The sequence below is a fragment of the Periplaneta americana genome, chromosome 1, assembly GCF_040183065.1.
Source record: "Periplaneta americana isolate PAMFEO1 chromosome 1, P.americana_PAMFEO1_priV1, whole genome shotgun sequence".
Taxonomy (NCBI): Eukaryota; Metazoa; Arthropoda; class Insecta; order Blattodea; family Blattidae; genus Periplaneta; species Periplaneta americana.
Window position 1 is genome coordinate 135,610,121 of NC_091117.1, and position 17,279 is coordinate 135,627,399.

General features: G+C 35.4%; 1 protein-coding gene across 1 annotated transcript in view; it reads right to left on the reverse strand.

Annotated features, from left to right (window-relative positions):
• Nucleotides 1-17,279, reverse strand: part of LOC138701167 (beta-1,3-glucan-binding protein-like) — a 109,459-nt gene that overhangs the window by 35,659 nt on the left and 56,521 nt on the right. The window contains exon 2 of the mRNA XM_069827793.1: nucleotides 13,694-13,813. Coding sequence (XP_069683894.1) covers nucleotides 13,694-13,813 — 120 coding nt within the window. The remainder of the gene's footprint in view (nucleotides 1-13,693; nucleotides 13,814-17,279) is intronic.

The following is a 17,279-nucleotide window of genomic DNA, read 5'->3' on the forward strand; positions in this document are numbered from 1 at the left end:
GTTCTTCCATCTTAGAATATAAACGTCGATTCAGTATTCGCAAGAGAATCTTCGTGGAGTGCGATATTAGACTTATAGTCCTGAACTCCTTACATTTCTTGGCATTGTCTTTCTTCGGTATTGGAATCAACACAGTCTCCGTAAAACCTCCAGGACATTCGCCTTTCTCATATATTTTATTATAATGTAAATAGTGAAAATAGCGTATTCTAATGTACATACTTTAAATAATATAAATTGCAAATGTTAGTGTAATTCTTAAAGTGATCTATGTTTTCTTTTCCCCAACTTAACCACACAGAAGTCGCTGAGCAAACACAAGTAGTAGGCTTGCTATATGCACACAACTTCATCCGCTACGGTAAAAACTCCAGAAATACTTAACCTTGTAGCCTCCCGGGACAAAATACGGCTCTAGTTATCATACACAACTACTCAAAATTTATTCAGCTGACTATAGGCTATGTGAAAATACTGAATCTGTATAAAAAATCGTACTTCATGAATGGAGCTTTTCCTTCAGAATAGTGCCACGGAACCCCTGGATGGATTAATGCTCTTTGGTCCGCGGACCACTAATGGAAATCATTTCTCTATAATGTTTTACTACAATGCACAGAAAAGAACACGTGCGGCTTATGCGGGTTTTGATTACAAGACTATGACCTTCCAACAGCGGTAATGCTATGCTTTAACTTATTTAATAGTAAATACCACAAAATGAAGCAGTTCTAATTAGAGTAACAGAGACGACTGTGACCTTCAGTGAAACAGTTCAGTTTATATAATGAGCGAACTTGAATGTAATTTATACTGCAGAATTTATGATGAGGTTACTGTATGAAGATATACAGTAGAACACGATTACAACAAACGAAATCCGAGAGTACAGTTATGGTAATGTAAAGGCACTGCCATTTGTTGTCAGAGAAAAATCTTTCTGTTCGAACTTCAACAATTATTTCAAATTTCGCTTTTTACCTCCTTTGTTGGTTTCTATAATTTTCTTCATCATCATCATCATCATCATCATCATCATCATCATCATCATCATCATCATCGTCATGGATTAGGCCATTTCGGCCTGTTCCGGCGATGTCTCAGCAGGGTGTCCATCTCTTCCAGGGTCTTCCCACCTCACGTTTGCCTCTAGGATTGTAATTTAAGGCTAACTTAGGCAATCTGCTATCATCCATTCTGAATAGATGTTCTGTCCATTTATGCTTATAATCATGGATTTTTTCTTCCATACTTTGTATCTGCAAGTTTTTCCTTATTTCTACATTCTGTATTTTGTCCATGATATTACTTCCATTCAGATGTTTAACAATAGATAGATAGCTTTATTGATATTTTTCACAAAAGTACAAAACTTAATAATTTAACAAAAGATCTATATACAAATGTAGTTCTACATAATAAATATACAATTTCCTAAACTAATTAATCTATCGCAAATGACAATAATTTATTGGTTCAAACTTGCACTTACGTCTTGTTTTAGTGCATGTTTAAACCAATCGTGATAATCCTTAAGACTTTAAACCTTAATTATTTGCTCCTTTTCAAAAATCTAATTGTAATATTTAGGTCTTATTTTACATAATAATTTATTATTCCAATTATATGATCAGATGTCGACATACAGTAAGTCATGAACCTGAAATAGCTGAATCGGTACATTCCATATGTAGGTTAATCTTTCTTTCTTACAATATTTTCATGTCAGCAGAAACGTTTGCGTAACTTCTACGAAGACTACCGCATGCCTGCTAAAAACAAGCTTGACAAATTGCTTACATAATCAACCTCAATTTAGTTTCATCATTATGTCGCATGTACTCATTATCGATTCATTTCTGTTATGATTTCTATTATGATCTAATAAATTTATTATAATTGCATTCTTATTGAAATTAAAATATATTAGTTAACCAATTTATGAAGTCAAATTTTCTTCTGAACTTTTACTAATTAATATAACTATCGGAATACCTTAATAACTACCTTAGTTCTCTATTTTCAATTTTTTTTTATTATTTTAAAAAACCTTGACGTAATTCTATCTTATTTTCAAAACCTGTCTTCTTACCTTATTTAATTAATAATAAGTTTTTCTGATTTTAGGAAAATTTAATCTTTGCTGATGCCTATCTCTTAGTAGGTAGTTTCGTTCAGTATCTATAGTTTTGATTGAATCTACTTTATTTCTGTTAGAGTTTCTATTTGTCATTTTACCTCTTATTAACTGTTCGTCACCTGCTTCTACTTCATCGGTCGGTATCGCACAGCTCCTCCAAATTGTAGCACTTCCTCTCGCGCACCCCGGACTACCAACGGCATGTGGCATTCTTATTAATTGGTCTTCACTTGCGCTGACTTTGCCGGTTGATCCACAATCGCTTCTCCTTGATGTATTTTCACTTGCGCGCCTCGGACTACCCTCACTGGTCGTTCTCTCAGTCTGTGCCCCAGCTCCCCAAACAGCATCTTCACTGGTTCCAGCTTCTTCTTCCATACAAGGTTTTCCTTCTTCACTCTTCTTTCTTCTAAAGGGATCTGTGAAAACAGTGCTGTCTAGTTTATTTAGGTATGCTCTAATATCATTCACTGCCGTAAGCTCATCAATTCTTCTATTTGTTATTTCTGATTCCTTCTGCCCGCTTGATGAGTTACTTTTCTTATCAGTCCTCTCTACGCTTCTAGACTTCCTGTTTCGTGATGCACTTCTGTTTACGTGTGGTGTCGATGATGCTCTATTTCCACAAGTCTCTATTTCGTTATTTCTGTTGTTGCAGCAACTTAATAAATCCTCAGTGAATTGATTATTTAAGGCCTCTACGTTAACTATGTTTCCGTTTATCTTCATTTTATCTTTTACTAAAGTTGCCCTCAATCCTTTACCTCGAGCTTCTTTTAATATTGGAATTAGTTTCTTTCTTTTCTCTCTAATTTCTTTTGCAAAGTCATTTTCTATGAATATATTTGTGCCTTTGAGTTGACGCGTATTGGCAATGATGTGCTCTTTGATAAAGTAACTGTTCAATTTCACAATAATTGGTCTTTTTTTTCCGTTACCGACTCTATACGCGTTATTAATCGCACTTATGTCCAAGTTTAGACTGAAATACTTAGTTAATAATTCTAACACTACGAAACCAGTATCAATTCCTTTTTCATGATTGCGCTCTTCAACACCATAAATTACAATGTTATTAATTCTACTGTCATTTTCCCATTTTTTAACTATCGATTTTAACACCACCTGCTCTTGGATAACCTCCTTTAACTTCTTTTCCACTTCAGTGTATCTGTTTACTAATGTATCTATATCACTTGCTACTTTGTTTAGTAGAAAACTTGCCTTTAGTCTGTCTTCTCTCGTTTCTTTCATATAGTTTATCCATTCTCTTTGAAACACTTCATCACTGTAGACTCTTCCTTCTGTATCTCCAGGACCAGGGTTTAACTCCACATTTCCAATAATCAGTAGAACTGATAAAACAGCTGCGGCCACAAATATGTTGATGCTATCAGACACTATTGCATTTTCACCTTTTGAACATCTGCAACACTGCCCTGCATTGAAGCACCCGATTCGCGCCCTGTAAGAATTTGGGTCGTCGCCCATACCTTCTTCACACGCTAACCTACTTGTATATGCTGCTTACTACACAACCGTTCTCTACGACTGCACTTTGTGAACGATTACTTCCATTAACATATCGTAGGAATTTCATTTCGGCAGTCTGTACTTTTCTTTTATTTTCTGCGCCCATTATCCATGTCTCGCTTCCATAAAGGAGTGTTGGTATTGATAATGTTTTATAAAGTTTTAATTTTGTTTCTTTTATTGTTTTTCATCCTAGAGTCCTTCTGATGGTCCCGTTCATAGCCTGGAATTTTGACAGTTTGATATACAAATCTTTATCTTTCTCATAACTTATGTAGCATCCCAGATACTGAAAATGTGATATTTGCTCTATTGGGGTCTTCCCTATTATTGTTTTTGATCTCACTGGATTTTTCTCTCGGAAGGCCATCACTTTTGTCTTTTGAAGTGAAATTTTATAATTATATTTTTCTGAGACATTCTGAAATTTATATATCAACTTCTGGAGGTCGTCTTCATTCTCTGCTAACATGACGATATCATCTGCAAACAGTATATTGTTTAATCTATAATTTTTACTAATTTCTATTCCTTCATCTGTTAAGAGATCTTTCCAATCTAATAAGATTTGATCAACATATAAATTAAAAAGGACGGGTGAAAGAGTACACCCCTGTCTAACCCCTTGATTTATATAAAAATATCTGTGTTCCTTCTGCACTGGCGAATCAATACATAAGCATGTGCTATGATATACACTCTTCACACTTTCCATTATTTGTTTCGGTAATCCTTTATCCTCTAAAGCATTCCAAAGAAGTTTCCTGTCAACTCTATCAAAGGCTTTCTACAAATCTATAAATAAGCGATGTGTTTCTAGATTTCTTTCTCTTCTTTTTTCTACTATTTGTTTAAGAGTAAAAACACCATCTATGCAAGACCTTTCCTTTCTGAAACCATTTTGTTCTTCAGATAATTTTTCTTCTACAATGTTCTGTATTCTCCTGGCCAGAATTTTTGCATATATTTTATAGCTACTATTTAGGAGACTAATTCCTCTATAATTCAATGGTTCGTTGCTGTCTCCCTTTTTATATATCGGAACTACTTTACCTTGTTTCCATCCTGATGGTATACCGTGTTTAATCCAACACATATTTAAAAGATGTAAAAAACGTAGTTTGAATAATGTGTTCCCATATTTTATCAATTCTGCATTTATGTCATCTGGGCCACTTGCTTTCCGGCATTTTGTGTGTTTTAATGCTTCTTCTAATTCTTCAATTCCAAGTAGGTCAACATCATAATTGTCTTTTGATGGTTGTATTTCGTCTGCATTATTATTGAACCATAAATCTTGGAAATATTTAATCCACTGTTCTCCTTTTATTAAATTTGGTATATATGCTGCGTCTTTTTCAGTCTTATTAAGATGTTTGATTATTTTATAAGCTGACTTTTGAGTTCCGTGTATATCATTTTCTAGATTTGAAATATATCTATCCCAACTTTCTTGGTTGGCTTGTTTGATTAATTTTTTTTTGTTTCGTTTCTTTTTATTTTATAATTTTCCTTAGTTTGTTCTGTTTTCTTTTGTAAATGTTCTAAGTAAGCTTTCTTTTTTTGTGCAATGGATTCCTTGATCTCCTCACTCCATATTTTAAGACCTCTCTTGTTGAGTTTCTTTTTCCTTCTTCCAAGAGCTTCTGAGGCTGCCTTTTTTTATAGCATGTGATATATTTTCCCATTCCTTCTCTATATCGTCGCTTGTTTCATTTTCTAATAGAAATGTTGTTAATCTATTCTGATATAAGTTCCGTATTCCTTCTTCTTGCAGAAGGTATACTTTAAAAGTTTCTTTAGGTTTAGCTAATGTTTTTCGTTTCTTTAACCATCTCTCAGGTAATCGTATATTACATACTAGTAGGAAATGGTCCGTTCCTACGTCAAAGCCCCTGTGTACTCTGGTATCCATTACTGATGGAGCTAATTTCTGGTTCACTATGAAATAATCAATAATTGACCTAAACCCTCTTGATGACCATGTTAATTTATGAATATCTTTCTTTTTGAAGAAGCTATTTGTAATTTTATAGTTATTAAAGCAAGCGAAATCCCTTAATTCTCTTCCATTTTCATTTTCAGTGTTTTGTCCTTCAGTGCCATTATTCGTGGAATTGGGTTAGAGCCTATTCGTGCATTAAAATCACCACATAATAATATATAGTCATTTTTATTTGTTTCATTAATGGTTTTCTGTAACTTATTATAGAATGCTTTTGTCTCTTCTTTTTTCCCCTCTTCTGGGGCATAAATTCCGAGCACTGTCATATATCCTCGTTTTATTCTAAATCTCATTTTTATTATACGCTCTGTTATATATATATATATATATATATGTAACTATGTATTAATTTTCTCCATGTCTTGTCTATCAGCACTGCTACTCCTGCAGAAGCTCTTTGTTGCTGCTCTACACCATGATATATCAGCAGATGATCGTCAATTTCTTTTGTTCCTCGTAATTTCTTTTTAGTTTCTGTTAATATCAATATATTTGCCTTTTTCCTCTTCATTTCTTCTATGACTTCTGTTTCTTTATTATTTAGTCCTCTCACGTTCCAGGTAGCTACTAGTAGTTTATCCAGTTTCGTTTTCCTATTCTTTTTGCCAAGTCCGTCAACAGTTTATCTATCCAGCTTTCGACATCGCTTTTCAGTAATAATAATTTTCATCTGGCCGCCTTACGAGGGCTGCGCAGATATAGTTAGGTGATGGGGTTGCCATCTTTCAGCCCCCTAACTTGCCTGGTTTGTATTCAAGGTTCCTTCCTTTAGGCAGACTGCTTCCACTTCAGCTTCGGAGATCTGCCTTCCCCCTTGGTTTTTCTTCGAGATTCCTTCCTCTAGACAGATTGCTTTCTCTTCAGCTTCAGAGCTCTGTCTTCCTCTTGAGAGCCGTTCAATGTGGATACAGACGCTTCTCGTTGTGGGTTATCTTCGCTTCCCTCACCTCATACCAGTCAGAAAGAAAAGCGTACTAGACTTCTCTGACATGGTCGTCTGGATCATTGGTACTAAGCCTCTCCACCACGACAAGGTGATAACCCCTGGGAGGCTATCATTTTCTTTCAGGAAAAATATTCCTAAGTTTTATGTCAAAGTAGTCTGTGTTTAAAGGAAGACATTGAATAATGTTTTCTAGAGAGAAGTTTTTTGGACACCTTAGGTATTAATCTATTAAATTAATTGTTTTAAAGGAGTTTCCTACAGTGTTTTATACCATTTTCAATGCAATGAAGTTTAATGACACGAGTAAAAATTCAAGTGATTTGGGAAGTGATTTAACCAGATTAGTGGGAAGGAAGGTCGATGCAGAGAGGAGAAGTGAAATTGTTTCTGTGAGTGCAAGAGTGAAATGGTGAGAAGTGAAGTAAAGAAAATGACGAAGTGGATGTTTCTGGTCTAGAGACGGCTAAGGAAGAGACGACTAGGTTATAGTGAATAAATTTAAATATGACTTAGAGGAGTGTAATAGGAAGTTAAATAAGATGATAGAGGTAATGAAAATAGGTAAGGAGTATGGTGGTGGAGGCTAGCTAGGATAGCGAAAAAAAATATGTAGAAAATTAGTGAGATCTAAAAATGAAAAGTGCACAAGAAACAGACATAATAACGATCATATTGGACAATGGTATAGTATGTTTTAGTAAAAAGTATTATTAGAAACAGTGTGTGTTCGATATAAGTGAACTGAAAGTCAAGAACAGAGTCATAAAAGTGTCAATTTTGAATGATCTAAATTAAGTTGTTAGGTTTCAAAGGTGGGAATACTGATCAATTTAAATGGGGTCGAAAGTTAAATTATAAGAGCGTCTAGAAAAGGTATATCTGTAATGAATGTAATTGTGGCACCGGATACAAAATTGTGAGGTCCACATTAAATGGATGTAAATGTTGACATCAAATATATATCACATACATCATATAGGCGTATATCATACCATTTTGTGGTTTATGCACTTCAATTTTCGTTCTAATTCAATATGTTCCATAGATACACGGTGGAACTCTATTGGTTTATGTCGGCACGACACAGACAAATTACATAGAGAAGAATAAACAATAATTTTCTAAGTGGAATTAGAGGGCTTGATTTGGCTTTCAGGACCGTCGAAGTCGCTCCTCTTTCCATACATCCATCCATCCATCCATCCATCCATCCATCCATCCATCCATCCGTCGTCCGTCCGTCCGTCCCCCTGTCCTTCCGTCCGTCCATTCAACCATCCATCAGCCTAACTTTTCATAGACGAATGGACGGATGAACAGGTGGAAGGATAGATGGATAGGTGGTTGCGTAGGCCTAGGTTGGTATACAGACAGACAGCGATAGGTACAGACACAGACAGGTTTGGAAATGAAAACATAGGTGTATGTATGTGATGTATGTGACCCTACGGCGGCTGAGTGGTCAGACCTTCATTCTGCTATGCGAACGGACCGCATTCGAGTCCCGGTCATGTTTGGGATTTTTTCATTCAAGAATCCGTAGTGACACTTGTGACGGACAAAGTCACAGTTGGTGTTTTTTCTCGGGGTTCTTCCGTTTCCCCATATTAGGCATCTAGGACTACATCATTACGTCAACATTTCTCCATTTCGTTATCAATCCATAGCATTCCCCGAACGTGTACCGGCAGGCGACGCACGGAGGGGGCTGGCCTAGGTACGAGTGGGGTTGCCTGTTCGAAACATGGATACGCAGCGAACCTTAGTGTACTGAGCCGCTGTGGGTTTGGGAATGCGCATAGCTTGAAGGTTAGCGCAATAGATCTTGGATGAACGCAGTGCTGGGTCATAGCGTCCCCTTCCGAAATTCCATTCCATGTAATGTATATATCTAGGTATTGTATATTTTTGTAGAGCCACTCGCTTGTCTGCCGATTAGGAGATGCGCTCGGGCTAGGGTTAGATTCCTGATTGGATCAATTACCTGATCGGATTTTTTCCGAGGATTTCCCCAAAACATAGGTAAATGTCAGGTAATCTATGGCGAATCGTACAAAGTTGTACAACTTTTGACTTATTCCGCATTTTAAATCTTCAATGCTAATGTAAGATCTGTGGGAATGTAGGCCTAATAAATGAAATGAATATAAGGATGTGTAAATTGATTAATGGATTATGCAAATCTGATTTTCAGGTAGTAGCTCCTTTTAAAGCAGGTTTGAATAATTTCAAGGAAAAATTCTTCCGGGGCCGGGTATCGATCCCGGGACCCTTCGCTTAGCGCACAAATGCTCTCCCGACTGAGCTACCCCAGGAACTATACACGACACCGTCACAATTTTTTCTTTATATCGACACAACTCAAATGGGCTGACAAGACGCCAGAACCCAACTTTGAGTGCACACAAATTCTGTGTGACTTAAATTGTGGCTTCCTGTTAACGTACCTCCAATTTTTCCTTGAAATTATTCAAACCTGCTTTATAGGGAACTACTACCTGAAAGCCAGATTTGCATAATATATTTCATGACAGAATTTGTATGCACTCAAAGTTGGATTCTGGCGTTTTGTCAGCCCATTTGAGTTGTATGGATATAAAGGAAAAATTGTGACGGTGTCGTGTGTAGTTCCTGGGGTAGCTCAGTCGGGAGAGCATTAATGGATTGTTTGGATGAATTAAAATAGGGAGAAAGTCAAGAAGGTATGAACAAACAGTTGTATGGAAGGATGGATTGATATAGAAGAAAGAAAGAAAGAAAGAAAGAAAGAAAGAAAGAAAGAAAGAAAGAAAGAAAGAAAGAAAGAAAGAAAAGAAAAATAAACAGACAAAAAGGAATGGAAAATTTAAATAAAAGAAAGGTAGCGAGTTAAGAAATAAAGGAAAGAAAGAGAATATAAATAAGAAAAGACAAATAATGTAGGAGAAGAGTAAAGTAGAAAGAAAAAATAAAAATAAAATCAATAGGATAAAAAGAAATTCAGAAAGATTGAGCTATTAGAGGACTATTTTACGAACTTCAAAGTCCTCAGTTCACGGATGTGTGAAATGGTTATATCCGGAAAGAAATGAAACTCAAATCTGCTTATTGCTATGCGGCAGTTGCTGAGCGCTGCATAGCAGACCTTGACAGTGTGACCCATTCTCGTGTTATGGGCTCACGACTGCAGTTACGTACAATCACATGGCTGCACCGGGTGTGAATCTAGGCACGGCGAAACAAAGTGCATCTTTAATGCTTCATGACGGGTCGCTTGTAATTTATATAATTTTGTGTTGAGCTTTATATCAGCAAGAAAATCAGCAACAGTAGCAATAGCGATAATAGTAATAGCAGTAGTTTTAAGAAGGAAGTTTTTGCTTAAATAGATTATGTAACGACGCTGCATCAATTTTATGGTTACCCAGCGTAAGTGGAATTGGTGACAGCGAGATAGTATTTTGGCGAGATTAGTCGGAAGGTCCATCATGGAATCACCTGACATTTGCTTTATATTTGGAGTGTAATTCAAACTCATAACTGAATGAAACTTTGGAGCAACATAGAGGTCCACGTGTACGCGTACTTTTTCACATCGATTGTAGCTGACATTTTTATTTTAGGGTATACAATAAAACAATTTTTTTTCTTACAGCTTTAATGTGAACAATAATAATAATCCGTGGTGCTACAGCCCGTGAAGGGCCTAGACCGACCAGCCGGCTGCTGGCCTCACGCCCACATGCCGAAGCAGAAGTGGACGATCATCCAACCAGAATGGAGGTATCGTGTGGTTAGCACGATCATCCCCCCAGCCGTTATAGCTGGCATTCGCAACCGGATTTCGCTACCTATCGTAGCTTCCCAAGTGCATCACGATGCTGGGTGGGCACGGTCCCATACACTGGCTGAAATTTCATGAGAAAATTTCTTCCCCCACGAGGATTCTAACCAGCGCGCATCCCGTAACACGACTCCTAGGCAGAATGTCTTAGACCACGACGCCACGGCGCGGGACAATGTGAACGATACGGAGTATAAATTTGTATAAAGTGTTCGTATAATTTTGGATAAAATCCAAATTAATTAATTGACATATTTTGTGGTTATTTTCTTGCAAGAGCTTACACTGATCTGATTCTACAGCAACTGTAAATAAATCTCATTAAACATTTTGTCAATTCGGATTAGAGCAGAATACCTTCAATTAAAGAATATCGGCCCACAGATTAAGGAGTTGATGAAGGATAAATATTTTGAAAACATATTAAATTGAGCTGAAAGAACTACATGATTTGGTTCAAAGATATCTTTAGAACTTGTTGGTAAATTATAAAGTCAAAAACTACGAAACGATCATAACAAATTCATTTGGGGCCTATAAAAATTGTGATGTAGCGTTTTTAACGAAACCTTTCTCATATTCATAATTTAACTCCTTTCCTGTGAATATAAATGAAACCAGTGATGGGCCTGATAAGCAGTTTCACAGAGATGTTTCTACAATAGAGTAGATAATATTAAGACAGAAGGAAGCCTGTTGTAGTGGCTGACTATTGTTGGGCTTTGCGAAGGGACATTCTACAGACCAAATACAGCTTGAAATCAACACTGCGTTTTAAATAAAAAAAAAAAACCTGTATACACAATGTACTCGTATTTGTATGCAAAATATAGTCAGTATTGACATGTGACTTTAAACGTCTGCTCACAGTCTTTCCTTTGTCAAAATCAAAAAGTCCGGTTTTTACTTCGTCCGGTTGAAAGTCTTGCGAAGCTATATATAGATTCGCTTATACAGGATGTATCTATATATTATGTGTCCATAAATGTGGGGGCGTATTCCTGACACCAAACCAAAACAAGAAGTTTATATGAACATGGGTCCGCAAACCCTTCGTTAGGGAGTTATGGGTTTATTGGTAATGATACATGTGATACATTTAACAACACACATTTATAAAAATTGCTCAAAGTGACCTCCTCCTGCTTCGATGCATGCCCTGAGCTTGCGTTCCATGCTTTGCCGTACTCTGTGCAAATGTCCTGGGGTGTTACGGATTTTATCAAATTTGCTACCGTATTCCCATCTGCTAGGCCATAAATGTAGTGCATATCCGTCATTTCCCTCACTGAATACATCTTGTGATGTGATGAATGTTACTGTAAATAACATAAAACAGAACAAAAGGGAATCAAACAAAACAAAACAAATGTCATGATCAACTGTAATGAAGGAAGTGGGAAAAATGGAAGTGTGAGGTGAATTACATAATCAGGGGTCACTACAGGAAATTACTTTCATAACTCCCTAACGAAGGGTTTGCGGACCCATGTTCATATGAACTTTCTGTTATGTTTTGGTGTCAGGAATACGCATCCACATTTATGGACACATATATAGATACACCCTGTATCTTTCGTCTATTACTTTCTAGATTTCCCTCTTACATTCATGTAATAAAACCTACATATAAATGTGCTTCGACTACATTTCATCCTTAATAATATTTTTTATTTAAAAACTTTTCTTTTATTTTGGTAATGGAAAAATGGTTTTGAATATTATAGTTCAACATAACAAGTGCATTACGGTGTTAATTTAATATGAATCATATGAAAGTGTTTTATTGTATATTCAGCGATCACTTTTGTTACAATTAGTCTACTACTATGATTAGTAGGCTAAGTTCGGATAAAGTAGCTATATCGGATAGGCTGTATAGCTGTATAGGATAGAGCCTTGACTTGCTTCAACACTACCCCCTTCCACTAGCTAAAACTCTACCTGCTGGGAAGAGAGCTGCCCACCCCCTAGCTAAAATATCAGTTAATGGACAGTGCAGCCGATAGGAACTGAATATACATCGTCACTACTGTCGGCTGGGAGACACGCGACTAGTTAACGTTTGTAAACAAAACCCATTTATACCTTATTTTATTTCAAGGAGTGCAGTTCGGTGTTGAAAGGAGCCACCGAACTGCACTCCTTGAAATAAAATAAGGTATACCAAGGATGCCTATCCTAATAACAGCTACTTTATCCGAACTTTAATGATTAGTAGAGACGAGAATTTCATGCACTATCAAATCCAAAAATATGCATGCATTCATGCGCTATCGAACTATGAAATATGCACGATCAAGCGAAAAAAAACATTAAAATATGCACTTTCATTTTTGTTCCAAATTTCTTATTTCACTTCACCTTTTTTTTTCGCACAGTTACAACTAACAACATTTGTAAATTGGTTTCTGTGAGGTTCCTGCGCTTGTCAGTCAATATGTTTTGTAGGTAGAGAATGACTTCTCTACATCGAAAGAATTTATGGGTACAAACTTGAATGAACCTTTTTCCTTTTCATTCTTTAATTCTAATTCCTTAAACTAACATAAGGGACATAAAAATCGAGAAACTGAGGTGTCCACTCAAAACCATTAAAACATGCATTTAAACTGAATATAATGTATATTATATGCATGATTACGCTAAAATTGCTTAAATATTCATTATGCATGTTTTTAGCCCCAATTATGCAAAAACATGCCAACATGCAAGGAAAAAATACCTATATTTGGAACCGGAAAGTAATGAAATGGATAAGTACTAAGTTTGAGCTATGTCCTATGTTCCTATAAAAACATACATTTGCATGGAATTCTCGTTTCTAATGATTAATAAGTGAAACTTGAAACACACAGTTTTATTTCAATTAAATTCATCTTGCGCTATTATAACTTCATCTACTGCAAAAGTCACACAAAAAGCTTTTGTCATCGACCACCTAAACATCCGCAACTTATTTCGAGTTACTAAAAGAATACAAATGATAAATGCCGTCAGCCTGGGTAGCGTAGTCGGTATAGCGCTGGTCTTCTGTGCTCGAGGCTGGGGGTTCGATCCCGGCCCAGGTCGATGGCATTTAAGTGTGCTTAAATGCGACAGGCTCATGTCAGTAGATTTACTGGCATGTAAAAGAACTCCTGCGGGACAAACTTCCGGCACACCTTCGACACTGATATAACCTCGGCAGTTACGAGCGTCGTTAAATAAACCATAATTTAATTTAATTTAATAAATACCACTTACGAAATACAAGGTTCCATGTTACAGTCTGGGTAATAGATACCACCAGTGTATAACAATTTTTCTCCATATTCATCTGCAGTTAGTGTCGGCCTCAGGTACAATACTCCATCCTTCACAAAGCTAAAAGAAGAAAAAGAATAATCAAAATTATTTGCAATATAAAACATTTCATGTTATGAAACATATTCATAAAATAATCAGAAATACCAGCAGTCCTCCTGCTAACTCTAACGATATTATTTATTATTATTATTATTATTATTATTATTATTATTATTATTATTATTACTACGTCACTTCAGAAAGTGACATTCACGTATGTCAGCATTAGACTTAAACAGTTTTTTTCTCAATATTTCTGTATTTCCTTCTGTCAATTGGAACAAAACAATTCAACATTTCTACTTTCAGACGATCAAACTATTTCATCAAACAACCAGAGCTCAATAAAAAGAATTTATTAATTATACAGAAATAACAGTGCCGACTTAAATTGTAAATATTTTCTCATAATACCTTTTACGTAGTAAAATAGAAAACAATGTTATACCAAGTTACAGCAAATGAATAATTTCCCTCGAAAGTTTGAGTATACAATCTTCCCACTTCACCTAAAACATCCGTTTATAATAATATATTAATAATTAATTAATCTCTGTACAAATTATATAAGTTTATATAATTATTAATTATTATTTCATCACTATTCAATAAAATACAGGTATACATATCAGTGTATAAATATTAACAATTATTTCATACCATTGCAATAATAATGGCATAGATTAAATATAATAATAAGCATTTTTTGTACATCAGCATTATAAACAGTTTTCATGTTAGTCAAAGTCGTGCAGAATATGTCACATTATTGTTCTAGTGCCTTAAAATACTACCATGCTAACTAAAACGTAATGAATTATATTTTGACGGCATACCGGTAACTTGCCCCATAATAGTGTACTATGAAACAACTTTATAATGTTATACTTTATTGCATGAGTCAATGTTTAGGAAACGAGCTCCTTTCCTAATTTTTATGAATGTAATAGCTGTATAACATTATAAACGTGTTCCATACGTATTTTTTGTACGACAACATTATAAAGTAATTAATAAAGAAATAACATCAAATTTGTAATGATGGTTTGTTATCATTAAATGGCGGAAAAATGTGAGTTATGCCTTAAGTTCAGTATCAACGGACTATGCTGTTATCATTCACTCACGTAAACAGCGGTAAGAGAGTACAGTCTGATAATGAGAACCTCACCACTCCAATCGACCTATAAATACTGGAAAGAAGTTGTAATATAGTTATGATGATTTACAAACTTACCTCAAATGTTAACTGCCACAGTCTGGATGATTAAAGGATGAATTATACTGAACCGAAATATCGAAAGAGAAAGTTCGACGTCTCTCACTCAAACAGTTTTTCAACATTGAAAAGCTTCTTTCCACGTCACAAGATATTAGAGATGCAAATGGAGAAAGCGCCGTAATAATTGTCGTTTTTCCCTCCACTCAAAACGTTACATATAACTGTATAACCGGTGTTTTTTTATTTGCAGAATTTGTGCAATTTTTCTTTCAACTTTTCACCTCTAAAATGTGAATTATCAAGTTTCTTGAACGGAATATTTGCAGAAATCATTATATTACATGAATCCACATTAAATTCAGATCGTGTATGTTTTTCATTATTTGATATCGAAGAGCTTTGTGCATTTTCGGTATGTTTCTTGCTGTTACAATGCCGCTCTATGTGATATTTCACATTTTAATTTCACATTTTCGCGCGGCACAAAAAATATTTTCCCTTGCGGAATCAAAATTTGTCTTCCGTATTTATTTCTTAGACTTTTTAATTCCAAATCCTTCGACTTACGTATTTTAAATTACTTTTATACAACACTACCACCTGCACAAAGGCAATAAACTAATGTAAACACCTGGCTCTCTTTCCCATACGACTAGAAGTTAACACTGAAGGTCATTTGTTGGTTCCTACTTGTACTGTCGCTCTTTCGTGATGTATTTATGTTATTGCGCTTGTACCTGTAACGTCATTCATACTTCAGACCAAACTAACCTGTATCGCGTGGTAACGCACATTTTTCCGCCCTCTAGTTATCATGGTCTATGAAGAAAGGGGTTGCTGTGACAATGATGATGTATTAAATATTATTGCACAGCAAATTGTTTCATAATAATTACTTTGATACAAATTATGCCGTCATAATAGCAGTCGTGACGTTTTAGTTGGCATGGTAATATTTTACGTCACTGGTACAATAATGTGGTTTTTTATGGAAGATTTTGACTAACGACAAAGACTGTACGCCTATATAATGTTGGTGTACAAAAAAAATAATATTGTGAAACGATCATTGACTCATGCAATAAAATACGTAACATTATAAACTAGTTTCATAATATGATATTCCATAAAACGGTCTTGGTGGATTAGAGTATTAAAAACAAATGTAGTAATTGTACATTAACGCAGAATAAATGTACATCGAGATTAATATTATTATTGCTTAATCTCTCTAACGGCTCGAGTTTCCTGATATCTTAAGTAACGTAGCCTATTACACTTGACTCAGGCTTAACTTTTATTTGAAGACAGTGTTACCACAGTCTAGTAGGCCTATATACAGTCACGAAGCTCAATACGTAGTAAATGTGCATCCATAGATAGTTGCTAACCACTAGGATCGCTAATATCGCCTCATTACAGACAATGCGAAATAGTACCGGCACAGTCTATTGTTCCTAGCACCCTCACAACTCAAGCTTCGTGACTGTATATACTAGACTGTATTGTTACCATGTGTAGAAATTTATACCTCGACGCAGGGATTTGTCACAAGAAAAGGGATGTAGGGATTTTTAAAAAATAATTGCTAAAATGTAGGGCTTTTCAGTGTGTGTTCTTTTTTTGTTCTTTTTGTTTTGTTTTGATGTTTATTACTCGTGGACAACTATTTACTCTTAAAACGACGCAAGGAGCCTGACATATTTAGAAACTCGAAGCCTTGTGATTTGAAATATCTAATAGTATTCAATTGTACTGTGAGTACAACCGCCTTCGTTTTTAGGTTCAAGATGATAAACTGAACATTCGTGGATTCATTAGCCTTTCAGGAATCTCTCCCTCTCTCTCTCTCTCTCATTCATAATCATAACACACCTACACTATAACTTCTATGCTTCTCTATTCACAGAATCAGTTACAGACTACAGCCATTTGTACCATTTCAGAATTAATTTTTGACTTGAATTTGTTAATTATCTTTGAACAGTCTTTTTTACGCTTTTGCCCAGTTTTTCCTCATTCGAAAAAATCGCCATAGGCTAATTAAAGTTGCCAATTCTGGAATTTTGGGGACAAAATGAGGAATGCCAAAATGTTAAGTCTCAATTCATGTTTCAAAATGTAACGAAAATTGCCAACAGTTATCTTTCTCTGTCGCATTCTAATGCTTCTATGGAACGTATATTTTCTAAGGTGCGCATAAAACAAGACATGCGCAGTATGAAAAAGATGTCTGTAACACAAGAAATACTTAAATTATTT